Below are 21,238 nucleotides of genomic sequence, written 5' to 3'. Positions count from 1 at the left end.
GGGGCACCAAGGGGGCTGCCAAAATTTCAGCTTCGAAGACACAAAACTGAGGCCTGGGTGCCCCCAGCCCTTCTACAGCACCGTGGGGGGGGGATTTATCCGGATTTACCCCCCCTGGGTGCCCCCACCCATGGGTGCTGGCCACGGCGGTGCTCGGTGCCGGGAATTCTCCGTGCCAAGCATCTGCCTGGAGGGGAAGGGAGAGGGGGGGGGGTGGGGAGAAATAAAGCGGGGGGGGGGGGGCACTGGTTTATTTATGACTGCTGTGATTTGTGTGTGTGTGATTTCGCTTTTTTTCATATATTTTTCTGGGAAAGTTCAGCTAAAACAGGCTCGGGAAGCAGATGGCGGAGGGGAATACGGGGCCGGGCTGGTGCTAACGGATTGAACACGTGAAAAGGGGGGGGGGGGAAACCTTCTCCGGCCCCCCCCACCCCATACATCGACACCCCCCCCCTCGGGGGGTGCCGGTGCCCACCCCGCACCCCGCTGCCAGCCCCGAGCCCCCTGCATGGGGGGAAACTGAGGCACGGGGGGGGGGCGCATGGGGAAACTGAGGCACGGGGGGGGCATGGCCAGTGCTGGGGGGGGGAAATGAGGCTGGGGGGGCTCAGTCCCGCCGGCTCTATAGGGGCAGAGAGGGGATGGACGCGGGGGGGGGCTTTTGTAGGGGAAAACTGAGGCTGGGGGGGGGAGTGGCACCTCTATGGGGCCAGAGGAGGGGTCTCGGTGCAGGAAGGGGGGGAGCCTTTTTGCGGGGGGGGGGTAAAGGAGGACACGAGTGGGTCAGGGAGAGCCGGGGGGGCCCCCAAAACCCCCCCAGCACCGAACTGGGGGCACCGACACAGCTTGGAGAGGCGGGGGGGGGACCCAAGGGGGGGGGCGCTGCCCCCTCCTCCCCTCTCCAAAACGGGAACCGGGGGCAGGACAAGGCGAGGGGGGGGTGCGGAGGCTCCGGCCGTGCCCCCCCCCCCCTCGCCCCCCCCCCCCTCCTCGTTTTTTTCCCCCCCCCCCTTCTCTCCGCTGTCAGCCCCGCCCGGTGCCTCCCGCCGCGTCGGCGCGCACGGAGCGGGGCCGAGCCGAGCCGAGCCGGCGGCGGGCGCAGGTGCGCGGTGCCCCCCCCCCCCAAAAAAAAATATATTAAAAAAAAAAAGCCCTGACACCCCCCCACACGCACTTCCCATCGGAGCACCCCCCCCCCTCCCCAAATCTCCGGCCCCCGGGGGGTTCAAGGTAAGATCGCGGCCGGTCCCCCCCCCCCCCCTCCCCATCCCCTTCGTCCTCCCCCTCTCCGTGATGCGGTTCCCCCCCCCCCCTCCCCAAATCTCAGCCGTTCTCTGCCGGTTTTTATCCGTGCCCCCCCCCAGAAATAAAAAGGAATGGGGGTGAAGTTTCGCTCCCCCCCCCCTCCTCCTCCCCTTTTCCATCCGTAGGGGGCTGGGGAGGCTGCGGCTCTCCCCGGGGTGGTGGGGCGGGGGGGGGAAAAATTAAAAAGGGGGGGGAAATTATAAAAAAAAAGGAAAATGCCCCCCCCCCCCGGCGGCCCTGCTTCCTTCTTCCCCCCCCCCCCCCCGGCTGCTGCTGCTGCTGCTGCATTGGGAAGCGGCTTTTGTTAGCGGCTCCCCGGGCGGAGCAGGCGGAACCTTGAAGGGTCACGGGCTGCAGGGACCCCCCCGGCCCCCCCCGCGCCCCCTGCCCGCACCCCGGCCCTCCCCCGGCCCCCGCTCCCCCCCCCCCTGTGTGTGTGTCCCCCCCCCACCTCTCCAAACCCGCTCCCCTCCTGCCCCTCCCTGCCCCTTCCCTCCCGCACCGCGGTGCCCCCCCCCTCTCTTTTTGACCCCCCCCCCAAAAATCTTTGGCTCCTCCATCCTGCAGCCCCCCCCCACTCCAACATCCCCCCCCCGCACCTCAAATCCCCCCCCGGCTTCTCGGCTCCCCCCCAGCATCTCCATCCCGCCCCCCCCATCTTCTCCCATCACCCCCTCCCTGCCCCCCCCGAGACCCCCCCCCCCAGCCCAGCACCCCCCGTGCCCCCCCCCCAGCACCCTGGAGCCCCCCCCCCCCCAGCACCCCAATACCGCACCCATCTTGCACCCTGCGCCCCCCCCCAGCCCTGGTCCCGCATCCTGACCCCCCCCCGGGATACAGAGAGGTGCTGAGCCTGGGGGGGGGCAGCCCCCACCCTGGAGAAAATAGAGATTTTTTTTTTGGGGGGGGGGGGGCTGCCTGCTTCATCGGGCTCCGTTTTGCCCCCGCCGCCTCTTTGGGAATCAGCCAGGGGTTGTGGTATTGTGGGGGGGGGCAGGAATGAAATGGGGGGGGGCCGGTGTGTGCCCCCCCCCCCCCCAAAATGCAGCTTTGGCTGGGTTGGGGCTGCAATGGGGAAGGGGGGGGGCACGGCCAGTGCAGCCTCCGAAGGGTGGAGGGGGGCAGCGAGGGCTTGGAGTGGGGGGGGGGCAGCAGTAGGGACCCCCCCACAATGAGCCCCATGGGGCTGGAGATGGTGAGGCCCCCCCCAAAATGGGGGGGGGGGGCAAGGGGGGGCTGCCTGGTTGTGTCTCGACGGGGCCGTAACTTTTCCTCCCTATTCCCTTGGTGCGGGCAGGGTGGTTTTTTTTTTGGGGGGGGGGCACCCTGTAAAATTGGGGCACCCCCTGTGTGTGTGTGGGGGGGGGGGGCTGCAGGGCACGGCCGGGGACCCCCATGCAGGGGGTGTCAGTGGGTCTGGGGGGGGGACTGGCACCCCCTTTGGGGTGACACCCCCACGGTGCTGATGTTGGGGGGGTTACGTAACCCCAAAATAATGTTGGGGGGGGGCAAGGTCCCAATCCTGCTCTGTCACCCTGGGCACCCCCAGCATCCCCCTGCCCCCCCCCCCAAGGTGGCCTCCTTCACTCCCCCCCCCCCAGCTCAGTTGGGGCGGGGGGGGGGGCCCACCAGCACCCTTGGGTGCCCCCCTTATGGGGTGGGGGGGGGCGCAGTGGGGGCCTGGCCTCGGGGTGACCTTGGGTGAGCGCCGCCGGCCCTGGCCTGCCTCAGTTTCCCCTCACCCGGGGGGGGGGGGGGGCAGGTAGTTATGGGGGGGGGGGGGCGCAAAAAGGAGCCCCCCCCATGGAGCCGGGTGCTGCACGGCCTCACTGTGCCCAGGGACCTGCCCCACGGGACGTCCCCCCCCCCCGCCACCTGCCTCGTGGCAGCTCGGGGACATGGGGACAGAGGTGGCACCGATGTGCCCCCCCCCCCTAATTTGTGCCCCCCCCCCCCCATTTAATCGCAGCCCACCCAGCCCCAGCGCCTTCGCCCCGGCCCCGTTTGGGTCCAGCTTGGCCCCTTTGGGCTGCTGTGGGGCCGGATCCTGCTGGGGGGGGGGGGCATTGGGGAGGGGGGGGTGCTCTGAGGCCATCCTGTGCCCCCCCCCCGCCTAAAATCACCTGTGATTTTAGCCAAAATTTAGGGCCTGAACTGGTGGCACTAGAGGGCAGGATCCGGCCCCGGGTGCAAACCGAGCCCCCCCCTTGGTGTTTGTGCCCCCCCCTGCCCAGCTTTGGGGTCGTGCTGCCAGGTGCCCGGGGCCAGATCCCGGGGGGGGGGGGGCGCTGAGCCCCTGCTGTAGGGCTGTGGTGAGCCATGCGCCCCCCCCTCACCACCAGGACCCCTTTTTGCGGTGTCCCCGGGGTGACACGGGAACTGGGTCACCGCTGTCACCGGGGCACGTGGCTGTGTTTGGGACACGGGGGGGGCACAGCGGATTGGGGGGGGGTCCCAGAACGTCCCTTTAGGGCAGGGGGCTGCGGGGGGGGGGGGGGGGTCAGCGCGGCCCCTTCCCGGAGCGCAAGGACCTGCTGCGAAGCCGTTGGGGCTCGGCGTTGCCGATCCCATAAACAAAGGGAACTCGCCCCAATCCCAGCCCCAAAGGCTCCGAATCTCACCCCAAAACCGGGCTGCGGGGCCGTGCGGGGGGGGTGCACGCGGGGGGGGGATGCAGGGGGGGGGCGGTGTGAGCACACGCGTGTGGCCGCGCAGTTCCCCGCTGCGGGGCCGGAGGGACCCCCGGTGCCCTCCGGAGTCCGGGAGGGTTTCGGGGGCTTCGCAGCCCTACCAGGAGCCCCCCCCTTGGTTGGAAGTCACGGGGGGGGGGGGTGCCACGCACGCCCGGGTGCCACCGTCCCCCCCCCCCCGGGTGTCACCGCGCACGCCTGGGTGTCACCGTCCCCCTCGCACGCCCCCTCGGCCCTCGCTCCGCGGCAGCAGCAGCAGCAGCAGGAGCCACGTGATGGTTCGGCTCCCAGTTAAACCAGTGTGTCCTCAGATCCTCCGCACCGGTAGCACCGGCTGTGCCGTATGGGTGCCGGGGGGGGGTCCTCTGCCACCCCCCTCCCTCCCCAGCCTGGAGACCCCCCCCCCTCCCGCCGCGCTCGCCACGTCCCGGGGCTCTCCGCAGCTCCGCGCTGCAGCACCGGGCTCGCCTCGTGTCCGTAGCCAAGCCCGAGGATTTTTAATTAAACCTGCCGGTCTGGGCGCGATTTAATTTTTCGGTGGGCTGAGCTGCGCGCGCCAACACGGTGGGGAGCAGCCAGGGCCTGGGGGGGGGGTGTGTGGGGGGGGGCACATCTCCCACGTGGGGGCCGCTCTCGGGGTCCCTTTTGGTGAGGTTTTTGGTGAGGTTTTTGGTGAGGTTTTCCCGCGGAGCTTGGCGATGCCGAGGGGGCTCCGGCTTTGTGCCAGCCCCTCATGGCCTGGTGGCACAGGGATGGTGCCAAGACCCCCCCGGGCAGCCCCGGCACGGAGGGGGGGTGGTTTTTGGGGTCCTCCTGCTCGTCCTTGCCGTCCCCCACCCCCAGTTGTGGAGCGTGGCCACGGCTCGGAGCGAGGTGCCGGTTCCCTCAGCGAAGGCAGGAGGGAGAGGGAGAAGGAGAAGGCTCGTCTGGAGCGCAGGAGCCTCCCAGCGGGGCCGGGTTGTGCTAACAGGATTTTTACTCCCTATTTAATTACAATTTTGTCAAATTAAAAAAAAAAAAAAAAAAAGGAAAAAAAAAAAAAGAAAGAAAGAAAGAAAGAAAGATCCCTCTCATCTCTTTGTGCGGTTCCCGCAAGCGGCAGCCGGTTAATTACACAGCAGGCGGCGGTGGCTGACGAAGCCACCGGTCCCCAGAGGAGCTCCCGGGGGACCCCGGTGGCATGGCCGAGGGCCTGGCCGCCCCGGCTCAGTCCCAGTTCCTCCCAGTTCCTCCCAGTGCAGCGCGGAGGCCTTTGGCTGGCTGGCAGCGAGGCCGGCCGTGGTGGTGGAGGCAGCGCGCTGATGCGCCGTGGCTAATCCCTGGCTCTCCCCCGTGTAATCCTGCCCACGGGGATAATCCCATCAAACCCCGCAGCGCCGCGGCCACGCTCGGTGCAGGGTGCTCCTGTCGGTCCCTCGGCTCTGGGTTCAAGGCCGAATGGGTGCTGGAGGGGGGACACCAGCCCACGCCGTGATGTGTCCTCATTGGGGTGACCCAGAGCTGTGAACGCCCGCGGGGTGTTTGGGTGTCAAGTGGGGAAACTGAGGCAAGGAGCGGGGTGGCGCAGCCAGGGCTGGGTTGGGGAGGTGGCCGCCGCCATCCCGCCCGGCCTGCGGTGCCCAAACCAAGCGGAGGAGGAGGGGAAGGAGGGGAAGGGCAGAGGCAGCGGCTGCTCCTGGGGGGGGGCAAGCACCCACGTCCCCTCGGCGAGGTCGGATCCCGCCCGGGTTTCGGCGCTGGAACATAACCGGGTTATAAGCAGCCCAATTCATCACCGCCCGCCGGGGGGACGTCGAGATAAAGTGCCAGCGAATTCGGAAGCGTTCCGAAGGTGATTTGGGAGGCCGGGAGCCAGGAACCGTCCCCGCCTGCGCCGCGAGGGGCCGGATCCTGCCCAGCTCGGCGCGGCGGCGGCAGCAGCAGGTAGCGAGCGCGGAGCTGCAAATAACCCCGGCAGCTGCCCCGGCACCTGCTGCGCCCTATCCTTCATTTCACCTTTCCGGGAGTCAGCTTGAGAGGCGTGAGGTCAGCGCTGTGAATAGCCCCCGCTCCGCGCCCACCCCCGGGGAGCCCCCCCAGCCCCAGCGAGCCCCCAGGTCCCCAGCCCGGGGCTGGGTGCACGGTGGTTGGGATGGCTCCTATGGGTGCTGCCCGGCCCCCTGCACCCTGCCGGTGCCCGTGTGCTCGTGGGGGGCAGCTCCTGCCCCCCCTCCTGCCCTCGCCTCGTGCACGGCCCCCGTGGCTTGCACGTGCTCGTGCACACACGCGCGTGGCAGCCCTCGTGCCAGCCCTGCGTGCCACCACGTGCACCCCCGCGTGCACAACGGGCACCTGCACGCCCGTGCACACCCAGCTGGGTGCACTCCTGTGCACGCAGCGCACGAGCTCCGTGCCTTGCACGCTCACACAGCAGCGGGAGCGTGCCCAAGCTGGCAGCAGCGTGCCCGTGCCGGCGTCGTGCACGTGCAGCAGCACCCGCACAAAACCCGGTGCCAACCTGTGCCACCTGTGCACACCCGTGTGCCTGCACCGACACCTGCACACGCGTGCGCACCCGTGGTATCCGGCACACGCGTGTGTACCCGTGGTATCCGGCACACGCTGGCACCGGTGCACACACGGCAGGCACCCGGTGCCCACGGACCCCGGTGCCACCGAGCCGCCTGCACCCGCTCCCTCCCCGGCCCTTTGAAATCCTCCTCAAAGGCTCCCTCTGCCTTTGAACGGTTCCTCCCCCGGAAGCAGGAATCAATAATCTTTTTCTTTTTTTTTCTTTTTTTTTCTTTTTTTTTTTTTTCCCTCCTTGCTGCCGCTCCTGGGCCCTTAGCAACACATCTGCCTCGCCGTGCGCATCTGCTCGGCCCCGAGGGGGGGACACCCGGGGGTCCCCGTGTCCTTGGGGACTTTTTGTCACCTTCCTGGCCGGGAGGGGGCTTTGCGGTGCTGGTGGTGGCACCGGGGGGGGACATGAGGGGTTGGCACGGGGGGGCTGAGCTGTGCACGGGGGAGGAATGTGAGCGCAGCCCCCTGGCTCCTGCAGCCCCCCCTGCCCAAAGATGTGAGGGTGATGATGGCACCGCAGGGGTGGTGGCACCGGGTGGCAGTGGCACCATTGGAGGTGTCCCCAAGGCCACCTCAGCTCAGGGCGAGGACCCCTGGGGGTCCCAGCTTGGTCCCAGGCGCCACAGCCAGGAGGGAGCCGAGCACCGGCCTGTGCCATGGGGACAATCTGGGGACAGTGGCAGAGCACGGAGCATTTTCGGGGGCAGCGAGGCAACACCTGACCTTCCGGCGAGGCAGCGGGCGCGGGGGCGGAGGCGTGGGGGGGGGCACAACTGCAAACAATGGCCCTTTGTTCCCCGCCACCATCCCATGGCCCCTCTCCGGTGCCCGCGCTGCCCGGCTCCAGCGTGCCCCAAAGCAGGGGGGTCATGGCTCCGGGGGGGTCGTGGCTCTGGGGGGGCCCCGAGTGGCCCCCAGACAGAGCAGTGCTGTGCTGTGCCATGGGGCAGAGGGTGAATGGGGCACCGGGGCAGCCCCTTCCCAAAATTTGGGTGCTGCTCCCCCGGCAGAGCTCACCCCGCAGCGCACCCGCAAGGTGCCTGGCTTGGAGCAGGGAGGGGGGGGCACAAAGTGGGTGCTCGGGGGGCCGCCCGCACCCCTGGCTCCTCTCCGCCGGCCTTTGCGGGGCACGGCGGCGATTTTCATCTGCTTGAACTCCAAATAAGTTTCCCGAAGCGTCGAAATTTCGGGTCGAGGCGCTGGTGCCTGGCCTCGGAGCAATTAACGGGGACATTTTCCCAAGGAGAGCGAGGCAGCCGAGCGCGTCCCGGCCTGGGGGAGACGCGGGGGAGGCTAAAGAGGAAATAAAAACCCCGCCACCAAATAAACTTTTATTAGGGCTTAAAAAAACGAGGAGGCTGGCGGGGGCTCCTCCTGCCCGCCTGGCTCTCCGGGACCCGAGATCGCGATTGGGAAGTTTTTTCCCCAAAACCGGGGTGACCTCGGCTGCTTTGTTTGGTTGGGGTGCTCCTAAAAGTTGTTTTACACCGCCCCCGTGTCGTGGGGGGGCTTTTAATGCCGGGTCTGGAGAAGAGTTTGGGGTGGGGGGGGGTGTTATTGTAGGGTGCCCACCTGGAGCTGGGTTTTGTTATTGTAGGGTGTCCCTACTACAGGGGACGAGCAGGGGCTGGTGTGGCTTTGGGGACAATGGGGGCACTGGTTTTGGGGACAAGGGGTGCAGTGGCTGTGCCCAGAGGTGCCCTGGGGACGGGTGGCACGGGGGGGGGGGGTCACACAGCCCTGGCACCCACCCCGTGCCCACCCCGGGGTTATTTTCCCCTCCTCGATAGGAAACCGTCCTTAATATGCAGATGAGGTGGATTAAATATGCAAATTAAAGCCACCCTATGGGTGGCACCCTCGTGTCCCCCCCCCCCCGGTGCACCGAAGCTGGGTGCTGAGTACGGGGGGGGGGGAATTGGAACAGGGACGTTCCTGGGGGGGGTGATGGGGACAAAGCCCCCCAAGGGACCAGGGGGTCCCTGCCACCCCCAGAGCTCAATGCCTGGGCCCAAAGGGGGGGGGGGATTCATGGTGGGGGGGGGGGGCAGCGAGGGGTGCTGCGGGGGGGGCCCGGGGGCTATAAACGGCAGCTGTAAGCGGAGCCGGTAACCGGAGCGCGGGGCCGGGGGGGGGGGCCCCGCCGGCGACATCTGAGCCGGCGGCGCCGCGGAAGCGCCAAGGTAAAAGGGGGGGGGGGGCTACAACAGTGTCCCCCCCCCAAAAAAAAAACCCACAGCCTGGTGTCCCTGTCACCAGCACGGGGCACCCCATGGATGGCCGGGGGACATAGGGCAAGGGGGGGGCGCATCCTCTTGGCACCCCTTGGAGGTGTCTGCGGTGTCCCCCCCACACACCCCGGGGGGCGTTGCTTGGGGGGGGGGGGGGGGGGGACACATGGGGGGGCTGGGGACGGTGCCAGGTGGCGGGGGTGACATTTGCTCCGTCCCCGCCGCGGGGACAGCTGCTTCCTGGCCCTGCCATCGGAACGGAAACCTGGGGGGGGGGGCCCCTTGTGTCCCCCCCCCCACCCCACACCGCGGGCAGCCGGGCTGCGTGGCAGCAGCAGCTGGGCTGGGGGCTTCCCGAGCCCCTTTTTTTTGCTTTTTTTTGCTTTTTTTTTTTTTGGGGGGGGGTGACCCCAAAACCTTCAATTCGCGGTGACCCCAAAACCCCGCACGGCGCTGCCCCAAACCCCATAGCGCGGGGGGGTCCCCAAAAACGCGCCGTGGGGACGGGGTGGGGGCGTTTGGGCCGCTTCTGGGTGGGCTGCGGGGGGGGGGACCCGGGCCAGGTTTGGGGTTTTTCAGCGGTTCTTATTATCGGGGCCTCATTTGCATACCTAATTACCGCCGCTCTCGGGCGCTTTGCGCTGATTGCCCCAAGCACCGCGCAAATTCCTATGAGGAGATATTTGGGTAACGCCTCGGAGCCCCCCCCCCGCTATGGTTTTTTTTTTGGGGGGGATAACGTCTCCTAACGAACCCAATAATCCCCGGCTGCGGGATGGGAGCCGCCGCCTCCGTTTTTGCGCGGAAAGTTGCGTTTTGGGGGCTGAAACCCAAGGGCTCTCCGCACCTCCCGCTGCTTTTTTTTTTTTATGGTTTTATATTTGACAAAATATTAAAAAAAAGGGGAAAAAAAAAAAAATCTCAGCTCCCCGAGACCGGTGGAAATCGGCCGAGATGAAATAAACTCCGCGGGGGGGGGGTAAAGGAACCTGGGGGGGGGCGCACAGCCTTGGCACCAGCACCGCGCTGCTGGGGAGACCCCCGGGGGGGTGACCCCATTGCGGGGACCCCCGTGCGCCCCCCCCCGCCCCCGGGTTCTCTCCGTGTCCCGGGTCACGGTGGCACCGTGGCGAGGTGGGGGGGGGTCCGGGGGGGGCCGCCCCCCACCTCGAAGCGGTCCCAGGCGCGGTGACAGCTGCCGGGGGGGGCGGCTCCGGTTACGGTGACATCAGCCCTACCTTGGCACCTGGTGCGGCTGGGGGGGGGGACACACGGGGGGGGGGGGCACAGGGGCTCGCTCCCCACCTCCCCCCAAGCCGGGGGTCCCGGAGGAGCCGGAGAGGTGTGGGGGGGGGCCACGCGCGCATGCGGGAGCTGAGCGGCTCGCGGGCTGTGCCGAGGGGACACCGGAGTCTGGGGGCTGCCGGGGGGGGGGACACCAACCCAGCACCCCCCCCAAACACCCACTGCAAGTGGCCAGCAGCGGCGGAGCTCAGGTGGGCAGAGTGGGGGCACCTGGGGGGGGGACAGGGGGGGCAGGAGTGGGATTTGGGCCCAGGTGATGTGGGGAGGGGGGGGCCCATCCTCAGGAGGGATGGGGGAGGCAAGAGGTGCCCCCCCCAAAAAAAAAGGCAACGAAGGGTTGCAGAGGATCGGGGCTGTAATTTGGGGAGGGGGGGCACAAAACTGCAGGGCTGCGCCTCATGCTGTGTTGTGGGGGGGGGGGGGTGCAAGGCAAGGGGGGGGAGAGATGGGGCGAGAGGCTGTGTGCCCCCCCCCCAAATCCCAAAGCTGGGGGGGGCAGACGGGCGGTGTCTGATGGGGAAACTGAGGCATGGAGCAGGGGACGTGCGCGGGGGGTGGCCGTGTGCCTGCCTGTCACCCCCCCCCCCCAAAAAAAAAAAAATAAAAATAAAAATCAGCATGGGCATGCCCCCCCCCGCCCCCGCTTACCCCAAACTCGCAGACCCCGACCCCGCTGGGACCCCCCCTTGCCACTCCCTGCCTCAGTTTCCCCACGGTGGCCGTCCCCAAACAGGGGGGCCCTGTTCGCTGCCGCCCCCCCCCCCCCCCTTTTTTTTTTTATCCCCCCCCCAGCCGCTGCCATTTCTTCCCGCACACAATCGGGGCCATTTATGCTGCCCGAGGCTCAGGTTTCCCCGGCAGCGCCGAGCCGGGGGGGGGACGGTGACACCGGAGCCCCCGGCTGGGGTTACAGCACCCCGGGGTGACCCCGGGGGGGTCCCGCACCCCAAATCCCACCGGGACAGGGCTTGGGTGGGCTGCGGGCAGAGCAGGAGGGGGTTCTCGGGTGGCTGGTATGGGGCTGAGCCCTTCCCTTGTCCCGAGGGGACTTGGCTCCCTTTTAGGGCCCCCCCTTTTAGGGCCCCCCTTTTTGGGGTCCTCTTTTAGAGCCCCCTTTCAGGCCCCCCCTTTCAGGGCCCCCCTTTCAGGTTTCTCTTTTAGGGTGCCCCTTTAGGGCTCCCCTTTTAGGGCTCCCCATTTTGGGGTCCTCTTTTAGGGCTCCCCTTTTAGAGTCCCCCTTTTAGGGCCCCCCTTTAGGGCTCCCCATTTTGGGGTCCTCTTTTAGGGCTCCCCTTTTAGAGCCCCCCTTTTAGGGCTCCTCTTTTAGGCCCCCCCCCCTTTAGGGCTCCTCTTTTAGGGCTCCCTTTTAGGGCCCCCCTTTTTGGGGTCCCTTTTTAGGGCTCCTCTTTTAGGGCCCCCCTTTTCCTCCGGCCACCTGCAGGACCTCGTGGGGACGCTGCGGTTTGGGGATCTCTGCCCCGTTGAGAAATTTGGGTTTAATTGGAGATTTCCGTGAGATGTGGCTGGAACTGGTGTGGGAGTTACCCCAATTTGGAGATTTCTGCCCCGTTTTGGGATTCGCTTCAATTTGGAGATTTCCATGAGATTTGGCTGGAATTGGTCTGGGATTTCCCCGGACCCCCCCCCCCCCTCGGACCCCCACATCACCTCCCTGGGGACCCGAGGTCGGCTCGTTAGGGTTAATGAGGCCGGAGGACCCCAAAGTGGGGCAGCTCGTTAGGGTAACGAGGCCGGGGGAGAGGTCCCAGGCTGCGGGTAAATGAGGAGCCTGCGCTGAGGTGTCTCGGGGGGGGGGGGCCCGGTACAAGCCTCCAACAGCCACCTGGGGAGACGGCAGCGAGGTTTTAATTACCACAATTAAATCATTAATGGCTGTTTAAAAAATAGCCCGGGCGCAAAATAATAAAAATAATGATAATTAATAAATTCCCAAGGGGATGGGGCCCCTGCTGGGGGCGGGATGAGGCCCCAGCAGGGACGTGGGGGGCTTCGGTTGTCCCCCCCCACCCCAAAAAGCCATTGGGGAGTGAGCGGGGCTGTGACACCACGGGGACGGGGGCTGGTGGCCCCGGGGGCTGTGACGCTGTGGGGTCGGGGCCTGCTCGTCCCCAAGGCTGTGACATTGGGGTCGGGGCCTGCCCGGGGGCTGGGGCACAGCGGGGTCGGGGTCGGGGGTGCCCGGGGGGGCTGTGGGGCTGCCGAGGGGACAGGGATGGGGACAGGTGGCCCAGGCGTGGTGTCCCCTGGCCCCATACAATGTCACCCCCCCCCCCCAGCGGGAGGAGGGCGACGGTTCGATTGAAGCCGCTCAGCCCGGATTGCTAATCAATTAAATTAGCCTGGCTGTTAATTAATTACCCAGCCTGGCCCCGGGCCCCTCTGCCCCACACGGTGCCAACAGGGACGGGGCTGGTGGCCCCAAAGGGGACGGGGACAGCGGTGGCTTTGTGGGGGGGGGGCTGTGGGGACTGGCTGCTGCGATCCCATTGATCCCCCCCAAACCTCCTGGCCGGGTTTCGGGTGGTGGCTGTGGGGCTGGGGTAGGGAAACCACCCCCCATGTCCCTGTTTGTGGGGTGGCTGTGCTCCCTGTGCCCCCCTGTCCCCATATCCCCACGTCCCCATGTCCCCCATCCCCCTGTCCCCCCATCCCCGTATTTCCCCATCCCCAAGCCCCCCCCACCCCCATATCCCCATCCCCATGTCCCCATGTCCCCCTGTCCCCCCATCCCCATATCCCCATCCCCAAGCCCCCCCATCCCCTTGTCCCTGTCCCCATGGACCCCGTGTCCCCCCACCCCATATCCCCGTCCCCACGTCCCCATGCTCCCAGCCTGGCCGTGCACAGGATTATTTCCCCCCCCATGGGGTCTGTGGCTGTGTGGTGCCCGAATTTCCCCGCTCCCACCCCGCAGGACACCCACAGCCCAGTTTGGGCCCAGTTTGGGCCCAGTACCCCCAGTGCGGAGCTGCGCAGGCGCTGGGAGCGCCTCGGGGAGGGAGCGGGGGCGTGGGGGCCGCTTTTCCCAGCATTTTTGACATTCTTCAGCCGGGGAAGGAACTCGCTTCCCCCTCGCAAATCCCAGACGCGTCCCCCCCAGCCCCACGGCTGGCACCGGACCAGCCCCGGGACCCCCACCTCGAGCCGAGACCCCCCCCCAAAAAAAAAAATCCCCGACACCAGGGGCACCCCATGAAGGTGCCGGCCCCGATGGCTTTGGGGTGCGGGTGGCTTTTGGGGGGGGACCCATGGGGTTCAGCCCGGAGGGGGGGGGACACCGGGTGCTGCCCCCTCCCCAACAACCTGTCCCCTGCCTGCAGGTGCTGCGGGTGCCCTCCCGCGCCGGGGGGAGACCATGCGGCCCCCCCGCGCCCCCCTGGTCCTGCTGCTGCTGCTGGCAGCCGAGAGGACGGCGCGTGGCACCTTCCCCGAGGAGCCCGGCCCCATCACCGTGGCCCCCGAGGACTGTGAGTGCCTGCTGGGGGTCGCCCCCCCCCATGGCAGGGATGTTGGGGGGGGGCTCAGGGCGTTGCGCATCGTGGGGGGGCGACACGGCGTGGAGAGGGGTCGGGGATGGGGTGAGGGTTTTGGGGTGCGCCTGTGGGGTGGGGAGCGTGGTTGGCTGGTTTTGGGGATGGGGTGGCAGCGTGATGTCCTGTGTTGTGTGTCTGTGTCCCCCCCCTCTCCGTGCCCCCCCCCCAGATGTGAAGCACTACGCCGTGTTCGTGGGCCACGGGGGGAGCCGCCTGGCCGCCCCCGAGGGCGCCGGCACCGAGCGCCTCAACATCCAGCGCATCCTCAAGGTCAACAGGACCCTCTTCATCGGGGACAGGTGGGGAACTGGGGGGGGGGCACAAACATTCCCTTGGGGGGGCACCTTCCTGCAGCCCCCCCTTTGCTCAGGAGGGACCCCGCTACCTGCCCCCGGCACCCAAAATCTGCCCCGGCCTCGTGCCCTGCAGGTTGGGCACCCCAATGGCACGGCCTGGGGGGGGGGGGCTCTGTGCTGTCCCCAGAGCCTGCAGCCCCCGGGGGTGTCCCCAAGCCCTCCAGGGTGGTGACACCCCCGTGTCCCCCCCCCCAGGGACAACGTTTACCGTGTGAGCCTGGAGCCCGGCACGGGCAGCGAGCTGCGCTACCACCGGGTAAGCACCGAGCCCCCGGGGGGCTTTGGGGAATTGGGGAGGGGGGGGACACCAGCAGGGGGTGGGGGGCTTCACCCTGACCCCCCCCACTGGATTTTCTTCCCCCCCCTTCCCACAGAAGCTGACGTGGCAGTCGAACCAGCACGACATCAGCATCTGCAAGATGAAGGGGAAACACGAGGTACGGGGGGGGGCCCTACCCCCTGTGCCCCCCCTGCGCCCCCCCCGCGCCCTCCCGCACCCTGTGCCATGGGGACAGAGCTCCTGGCATGTCCCCCCCCCCCCGCGGTGTCACCCTCCGCCTCCCGGCTCCCTGCCACCCTTGGTGTCCGAGGTGATTTATTGGAGGCTCGTATAATTGGGTTTGTAATTAATTATTTCTGGCCCGCTGATCGGAGCAGGCTCAGCTCTGCCACAAATCCAATCGCCAGGTCCTGTAAACGCAGCCAGGGGGCTGGGGGGGGGATGGGGGGGGGGGAGCCCCCTGGGGCTGGTGCTGGGGAGGGGGCCGCGGAGGCTGAGGGCCCCCTCTCGGTGCAGGCAGAGTGCCGAAACTTCATCAAGGTGCTGCTGGTGCGGAACGAGAGCCTGCTCTTCGTGTGCGGCACCAACGCCTTCAACCCCGTCTGCGCCAACTACAGCGTGAGTGTGCCCCCCCCCGGGACCACCTGGGGTCATTCCGGGCCACCTGGGGCCACCTGGGGTCACCTGGGGCCACCCGGAGCCACCTGGGGTCCCCCAGGGCCGTACGGCAAGGAGGGCACACGCGGACGTGCCCGAGGTTGTGAGCACGACGTGGGAGTCCTTGGGGTGCCACATCCAGTTCTCGTGGGGGTGTCCTGCTCCCCGGGGTGGGGACACCGCCCGCCAGACCCCGCTGTCCTGCACGGCCCCGTGGTGGCCCTGCTCATGGCCCTGCTCATGGCCCCATGACCCTGCTCATGGCTCCACGGTGGCTCTGTTCATGGCCCCTTGGTGGCCCTGTTCATGGCCCCATTGTCCCCTTTGTGGCCCCACTCACGGCCCCATGGTGACCCCCCCCTCACGTCCCCGTCTCTCCCGCTGCAGATGGACACGCTGGAGCCCGTTGGGGACAACATCAGCGGCATGGCACGGTGCCCCTACGACCCCAAGCACGCCAACGTGGCCCTGTTCACCGGTCCGTCCCCCCCTCCCCACGTGCCGTCCCCCTCCCCGCGCCCACCCCCGCATCCCGCTCACGCCTGTGTCCCACGCAGGGGGGATGCTGTTCACGGCCACGGTGACAGATTTCCTGGCCATCGACGCCGTCATCTACCGCAGCCTGGGGGACAGCCCGACCCTGCGCACCGTCAAGCACGACTCCAAGTGGTTCAAAGGTGGTTTTGGGGCGCACGGTGCGGCACCCGTTCCCTGTCCCCTCTGGTCCCGTCCCGGAGCAGCCCTGACCCTGCTGTCCCCGCAGAGCCCTACTTCGTGCACGCCGTGGAGTGGAGGAGCCACGTCTACTTCTTCTTCCGCGAGATCGCCATGGAGTACAACTACCTGGAGAAGGTGGGAGAGGTCCCCGCGGTGACCCCGGGGGGCAGCTGGGGTGGGAACGGGGCCAAGGGGACCGTCCCCGGGGCCGGGTGCCAGGCGGTGACGGGGTGTCCCTGGCAGGTGGTGGTGTCCCGAGTGGCTCGGGTGTGCAAGAACGACATGGGGGGGTCGCAGCGGGTGCTGGAGAAGCAGTGGACGTCCTTCCTCAAGGCCCGGCTCAACTGCTCCGTGCCGGGCGACTCGCACTTCTACTTCAACGTCATCCAGGCCGTGACCGACATCCTGGAGCTGGACGGGCGCCCCGTGGTGCTCGCCGTCTTCTCTACGCCCACCAACAGGTCAGCCCCGAGCCCTGCTGAGCCCCCCCGAGCTGGGCTGGGACCCCACTGAGTGCCCCCCCTCAGGGACAAGGGGATGGCTCGGGGTGTTCACCCCATGCCCGTTTCTCTCCAGCATCCCCGGCTCAGCCGTGTGCGCCTTCGACATGACCCAAGTGGCCGCCGTCTTCGAGGGACGATTCCGGGAGCAGAAATCCCCCGAATCCATCTGGACGCCGGTGCCCGAGGACATGGTGCCGAAGCCGCGGTGAGTGAGTGAGTGAGTGCAGGGATGGGGACGGGAAAGGGACGGGGGGACGGGGCTGGGGACAGGGATGGGGACGGGAGTGGTGCTGAGGGCTGGTGGGGACGGGGATGGGGATGGGGATGGGGTTGGAGAAGGGGACGGGGACGGGGATGGGGACGGGGATGGGGATGGGGATGGGGGCAGGTGCCAGCCGTGCAGTGACGGCGCTGAGCCCCGGCGTGCCGTGGCGGCAGGCCCGGGTGCTGTGCGGCCCCGGGGATGCGCTACAACTCCTCCAGCACCTTCCCCGACGAGATCCTCACCTTCGTCAAGACGCACCCGCTGATGGACGAGGCGGTGCCGTCCCTGGGCAACGTGCCCTGGATCGTCCGCACCATGAGCCGGTGAGCTCCTGGCGGCAGGATCGGGCCCGGGGAGGCTCAAGGGGGGGGTCCCCCGGGGGTGTCCGTGCACTTGTGGGGTGCCATGTCCACGTGCACGGCTCACGCTGGTGCACGGGAGCCGCCAGCGCTGCCCTCGCGCACGCGCGGAGAGGCGCAGGGGCGCATGCCAGCGGCGGGCGAGCACCAGGAGACCTGATAAATCTCATAAACTTTGCAGTTGAGATCGTCTCATCCTAATTAAATCTACCTTAATTGCTGCTTGACGGGGAATTAATCACGCGGTGCTCGCGGGCGCGCTGGCAGGGCAGGCAGGGCGTGCACGGGGCTGGGGGCAGGCGATGGGGCTGGGGACCGGCTGGGGTCCTGTGAGGGGTCACGGGGGGGATCCCAAGTGGGATTTGGGCTGGAGACCCACTGGGATTGGCGGGGGGGGAGGATCCAGGCTGGATCCTGAGTGGGTTTGGCTGGGATCTGAGCCAGGATCTGGATGGGATCTGCTCTGGGTCCACCTGGTTCCTGCGCAGGATCCGGGCCAGGTCTGGCTGGGATCTGGACCGGTTCCATTTGGGACCTCCACTGCCCCCCACGCTCCCCACTGGCTCCCGCTGGGGGCTGGCTGCAATCTGTCCATCCCCCCCCCGGGGGTCCCAGCTCCCACCCTGCCTCAGTTTCCCCTCCCGCGGGCTCCCCAGCGCCTCGCTCGGCTCACACCGCAGGTACCAGCTCCGCAGGATCGTGGTGGACACCGCGGCGGGGCCGTGGGGCAACCACACCGTGGTGTTCCTGGGCTCCAGCACGGGCACCGTCCTCAAGTTCCTCATCCACCCCAACGCCACCCGCAGCCCCGCGCCCGCGCCCCCCGGCAGCCAGAGCGTCTTCCTGGAGGAGTTTGAGACCTACCAGCCGGGGAGGTAGGGGGGGCGGACGGACGGATGGACGGACGGACGGGTAGATGGATGGATGGATGGGTGGGTGGGTAGGTGGATGAAAGGGTGGGCGGATGGATGGATGGACGGACAGACAGACAGATAGAAGGGTGGATGGGTGAGTGGGTGGATGGGTGGATGGATGGACGGACGGATGAATGGAAGGGTGGGTGGGTGGATGAGTGAATGGATGAGTGGATGGAAGGGTGGGTGGACAAATGGAAGGGTGGGTGGATGGACGAATGGATGGACAGACGGACAGATGGACGGACAGACGGATGGATGGATTGATGGAAGGGTGGGTGGATGGACAGATGGATGGGTGGTTGAATGAATGGGTGAGTGGATGGGTGAGAATGATGGATGGACGATGAATGAATGAATGGGTGGATGGACAGATGGATGGATGAATAGGTGGGTGGGTGGTGGGTGGGTGGGCAAGGTGGACAGAGGGTGGTCGGATGGGTGGGTGGGTGGGTGGGTGGGCTGTTGGGGTGCTTGGATGGATGAGGTGGTCGTGGAGGGATTGACTGGTGGCTGCAAGGTGAAATGGGAGCAGGAATGAGGTGGTTGAGGACGGATGGACAGATGGATGGATGGATGGATGGATGGATGGATGGATGGATGGATGGATGGATGGATGGATGGATGGATGAAAGGAACAGAAGGATACAAGGGTTGGGTTTGTGGACGAGACGGGGGCCCACGGGTGAGCTCCCTCCTCTGGACCAGCCCCTGGCGGGGAGCTGGTCTCTGCCCCACCAGCTGAGCTCTGCCCCATGCCCAGGTGTGGCCGGGACACGGAGGACGAGCGGCGGCTGCTGGGCTTGGAGCTGGACAAGGCGGCAGGGGCCCTGCTGCTGGCCTTCCCCCCGTGCGTGGCCAGGGTGCCCGTGGCGCGCTGCCAGCAGCACTCGGGCTGCATGAAGTGAGTGGGGGGGCTCCGTGCGAGGAGGGGGGGGGCTCTGACACCCCGTGGGTTTGTCCCGTGACAAGGTTGGGCTGGGAATGGGAGCACCGCTGGGGGAAACTGAGGCACGGTGCTGGGGCAGGGTTCCTGGAGGGGGCCGGGGTGTCGCCCCCCCTGTGCCAGGGGTGTTCCTGACCCCGCTGTGCCCTGCCAGGAACTGCCTTGGGAGCCGGGATCCGTACTGTGGCTGGACGCCCGAGGGCTCCTGCATCTTCCTGGAGCCCAGCCCCAGGTAACGGGGTGGGGGGGGGGATACGAAGGGAACGGGGGGGGCTCGGGGACTCCCCAGAGCCTGCGAAGCTTGAGCTGCATCAGCTCCACCAGCTCCCCAAACCTAACCCCAGCAAACTCAGCACTGGCTGAAGCAAGCTGCCAGCCCTCTGCCAGGCTGTTAGGCACTAACCCCCCCCAAAAAAAATTGTGTCCCCCCCCTCACAGGACAGCTTTCGAGCAGGACATTGCCGGTGGCAGCACATCGCACCTGGGCGAGTGCGAGGGTGAGTGTGGGGCAGGGAGGGGGCTCGGGGACACCGGGGGGGGGGACACCGCAGCCCTCCCCTAATGCCCCCCCCCTTGCCGTCACCAAGGGCTGGTGACCGAGAGCTTCGTGGACGAGCCGGACGGGCTGGTGTCGGTGAACCTGCTGGTCATCTCCTCCGTGGCCGCCTTCGTCATCGGCGCCGTCATCTCGGGCTTCAGCGTCTGCTGGTTCATCGGGCACCGGGACCGCAAGGAGCTGGCGCGGCGCAAGGACAAGGAGACCATCCTGGCACACAGCGAGTCGGTGGTGAGCGTCAGCCGGCTGGGCGAGCGGCGAGCGCGCGGGGGGCAACCCGGAGCCCTGCTGGCCCCGCTCATGCCCAACGGCTGGCCCAAGGAGCTGGGCAAGGCGAGCCAACACGACCTGGACTCGGGCGTCCTGCCCACGCCGGAGCAGACCCCGCTGCAGCAGAAGCGCTGCCCCGGCACCCTCCAAAACTGCACCTGGGAGCAGAGCCACAACATCATCAACGCCGCGCTGCGGGACCCCGGCACCGCCGCCACCGCTGCTGCCACCGCTGCTGGACGGCTCCACGCCGGCCCCGGCCGCCCGGCCCGCGGCATGCCCCTCTCCTGCCACGCCATCCTGGTGGACCAGGAGCTGGAGGCCGAACTCAGCGACTCCTCGGGCGACGGGCACTGGGGCCGGGACCCCCCCGAGGGTCCCCGTGCCCGGCAGCACCCCCCCGCCACCGGCGCCCGCCGCCCGCCCCGCAGCTCCTACGGTGACTTCGCCGGCACGCCGCGCCCCAGCCCCGACCGCCGGCGCGTGGTTTCGGCGCCGGGTGGGGATGGGGGGGACTTTGCCGAGGGGCCACCCTGGCACCCCGAGCAGCTGAACTTCAACGCCAACAACGGCACGGGCCGCCCCGGCGCCCACCTCAAGAGGAACCACACATTTAACAGCGGCGAAGCGCCGGCGGGGGGCTACGGGCGGCACGGCACGGCACCGCGGGCGCACGGCGCGGGCCCCCCACGGGCGCTCACGGACCTGCACCACCTCCTGCGCTACGGCGTGGAGCGGACTCCCTCGGGCAAATAGGGCCCCGCTGCCCGTCCCGGCACCCACGGGCGCTGCCCACGCTGTTGTGGACGCTCTCCACCTCCACGCCTCGCCGCGGTGTCCTCCCCGGTTCCCTGGGGACGGGGACGAGGTGGCCCCAGGGCAGGAGTGGTGGGCATGGGGAGGGCTGAGATGCTGCATGGGGGACGGGTGCGCCCGGGCAGGGTTTGGGGCTGTCCCCACCTGTCCCCACTGTCCCCGGCTGGCACGGGGCAGTGCCCTGTGCTCCGGGTGTCCGTCTGTCCCGTCCCCTCCCCAGGCTGGACCCAGGGACCGCTGCGCCCTGGGGGGGGATCCCTGGGAGGCAGCAGGATGGACACACGGACACGGGCGAAACTGAGGCAGAGCGAGGCTGTACCCCCGCACCTCCCCGGAGCCCCCCAGTCCCAAATCAGCCCTGCCTGGGCACTCAGGGGGCTTGTGGGTGCTGCCAGCACCCTGGGGACACCCGGACAGGACAGCACCGAGCAGCCCCCCCCCAGCTCCAAGCCCCCAGCTCCCCCCTCCTCAAAAGCACTGCTGGGGGCTGGGGGCTGGAGCCTGGATGGGGGGCCCTGCTCTCACTGGGGCGCAGGGGGTCCCACTGACCCCACTCTCTGCTGGCAAAGGGTGCCCTTTTGGTGCCCACCCTGCCCCAGCTGCAGGCAGGAGGGAGAAGGGGGGGGGGCAAAAAGGGGTCAGGACCCCCCCGGTACCAAGGCGGGTCAGCCCGGTGCTCCCCAGGGGGCTGCGCACAGGGGGGCTGCGGGTGCTGCGTGCCCCGGGGGGGGGCCGGCCCGCAGCACTGCCCCACGCTGTAAATAGGGTGCCAGGGCACCGCGGGCACCCCGCCGCCCCGGGCCGGCCATGCATGCGACAGCGGAAACGTCTCTGTATAACCCCGGAGCCCCGCAATAAATTTCTGTTTACAAGAGGAGAATTCCCCTCCCCGCCGCCACCTCGGATGCTGCTTCTCTGCTCCGGGGGGGGGCTCCGGGATGTGGCGTGG

At 68.0% G+C, this 21,238-nt stretch overlaps 1 protein-coding gene across 6 annotated transcripts; it reads left to right on the top strand.

Annotated features, from left to right (window-relative positions):
• The first annotated feature begins 1,115 nt into the window (after positions 1-1,115).
• SEMA6B (semaphorin 6B) lies at positions 1,116-21,161 on the top strand. Of its 6 annotated transcripts, none has more exons than XM_068661380.1 (17): positions 1,116-1,233; positions 13,438-13,584; positions 13,820-13,949; positions 14,202-14,262; positions 14,381-14,443; positions 14,803-14,904; positions 15,331-15,421; positions 15,501-15,620; positions 15,707-15,795; positions 15,904-16,121; positions 16,237-16,368; positions 16,602-16,751; positions 17,444-17,662; positions 18,465-18,605; positions 18,802-18,879; positions 19,086-19,144; positions 19,235-21,161. In XM_068661380.1, exons 2-17 carry the CDS (start codon positions 13,473-13,475, stop codon positions 20,227-20,229), a joined length of 2,760 nt encoding a protein of 919 aa, XP_068517481.1. In that variant the 5' UTR covers positions 1,116-1,233; positions 13,438-13,472; the 3' UTR covers positions 20,230-21,161. The 6 variants fall into 6 exon arrangements, with proteins under 6 accessions (XP_068517481.1, XP_068517478.1, XP_068517479.1 ...); XM_068661377.1 differs by lacking the exon at positions 1,116-1,233 and adding an exon at positions 10,067-10,287 and having other exon boundaries at positions 16,237-16,376; XM_068661378.1 differs by lacking the exon at positions 1,116-1,233 and adding an exon at positions 10,069-10,287 and having other exon boundaries at positions 16,237-16,376; positions 17,468-17,662.
• The last annotated feature ends 77 nt before the right edge of the window (positions 21,162-21,238 follow it).

Source organism: Anas acuta, chromosome 26, assembly GCF_963932015.1.
Source record: "Anas acuta chromosome 26, bAnaAcu1.1, whole genome shotgun sequence".
Classification (NCBI taxonomy): domain Eukaryota; kingdom Metazoa; phylum Chordata; class Aves; order Anseriformes; family Anatidae; genus Anas; species Anas acuta.
Note: the sequence above shows the minus strand (reverse complement) of the source record. Positions and strands in the feature narration are given on the sequence as shown.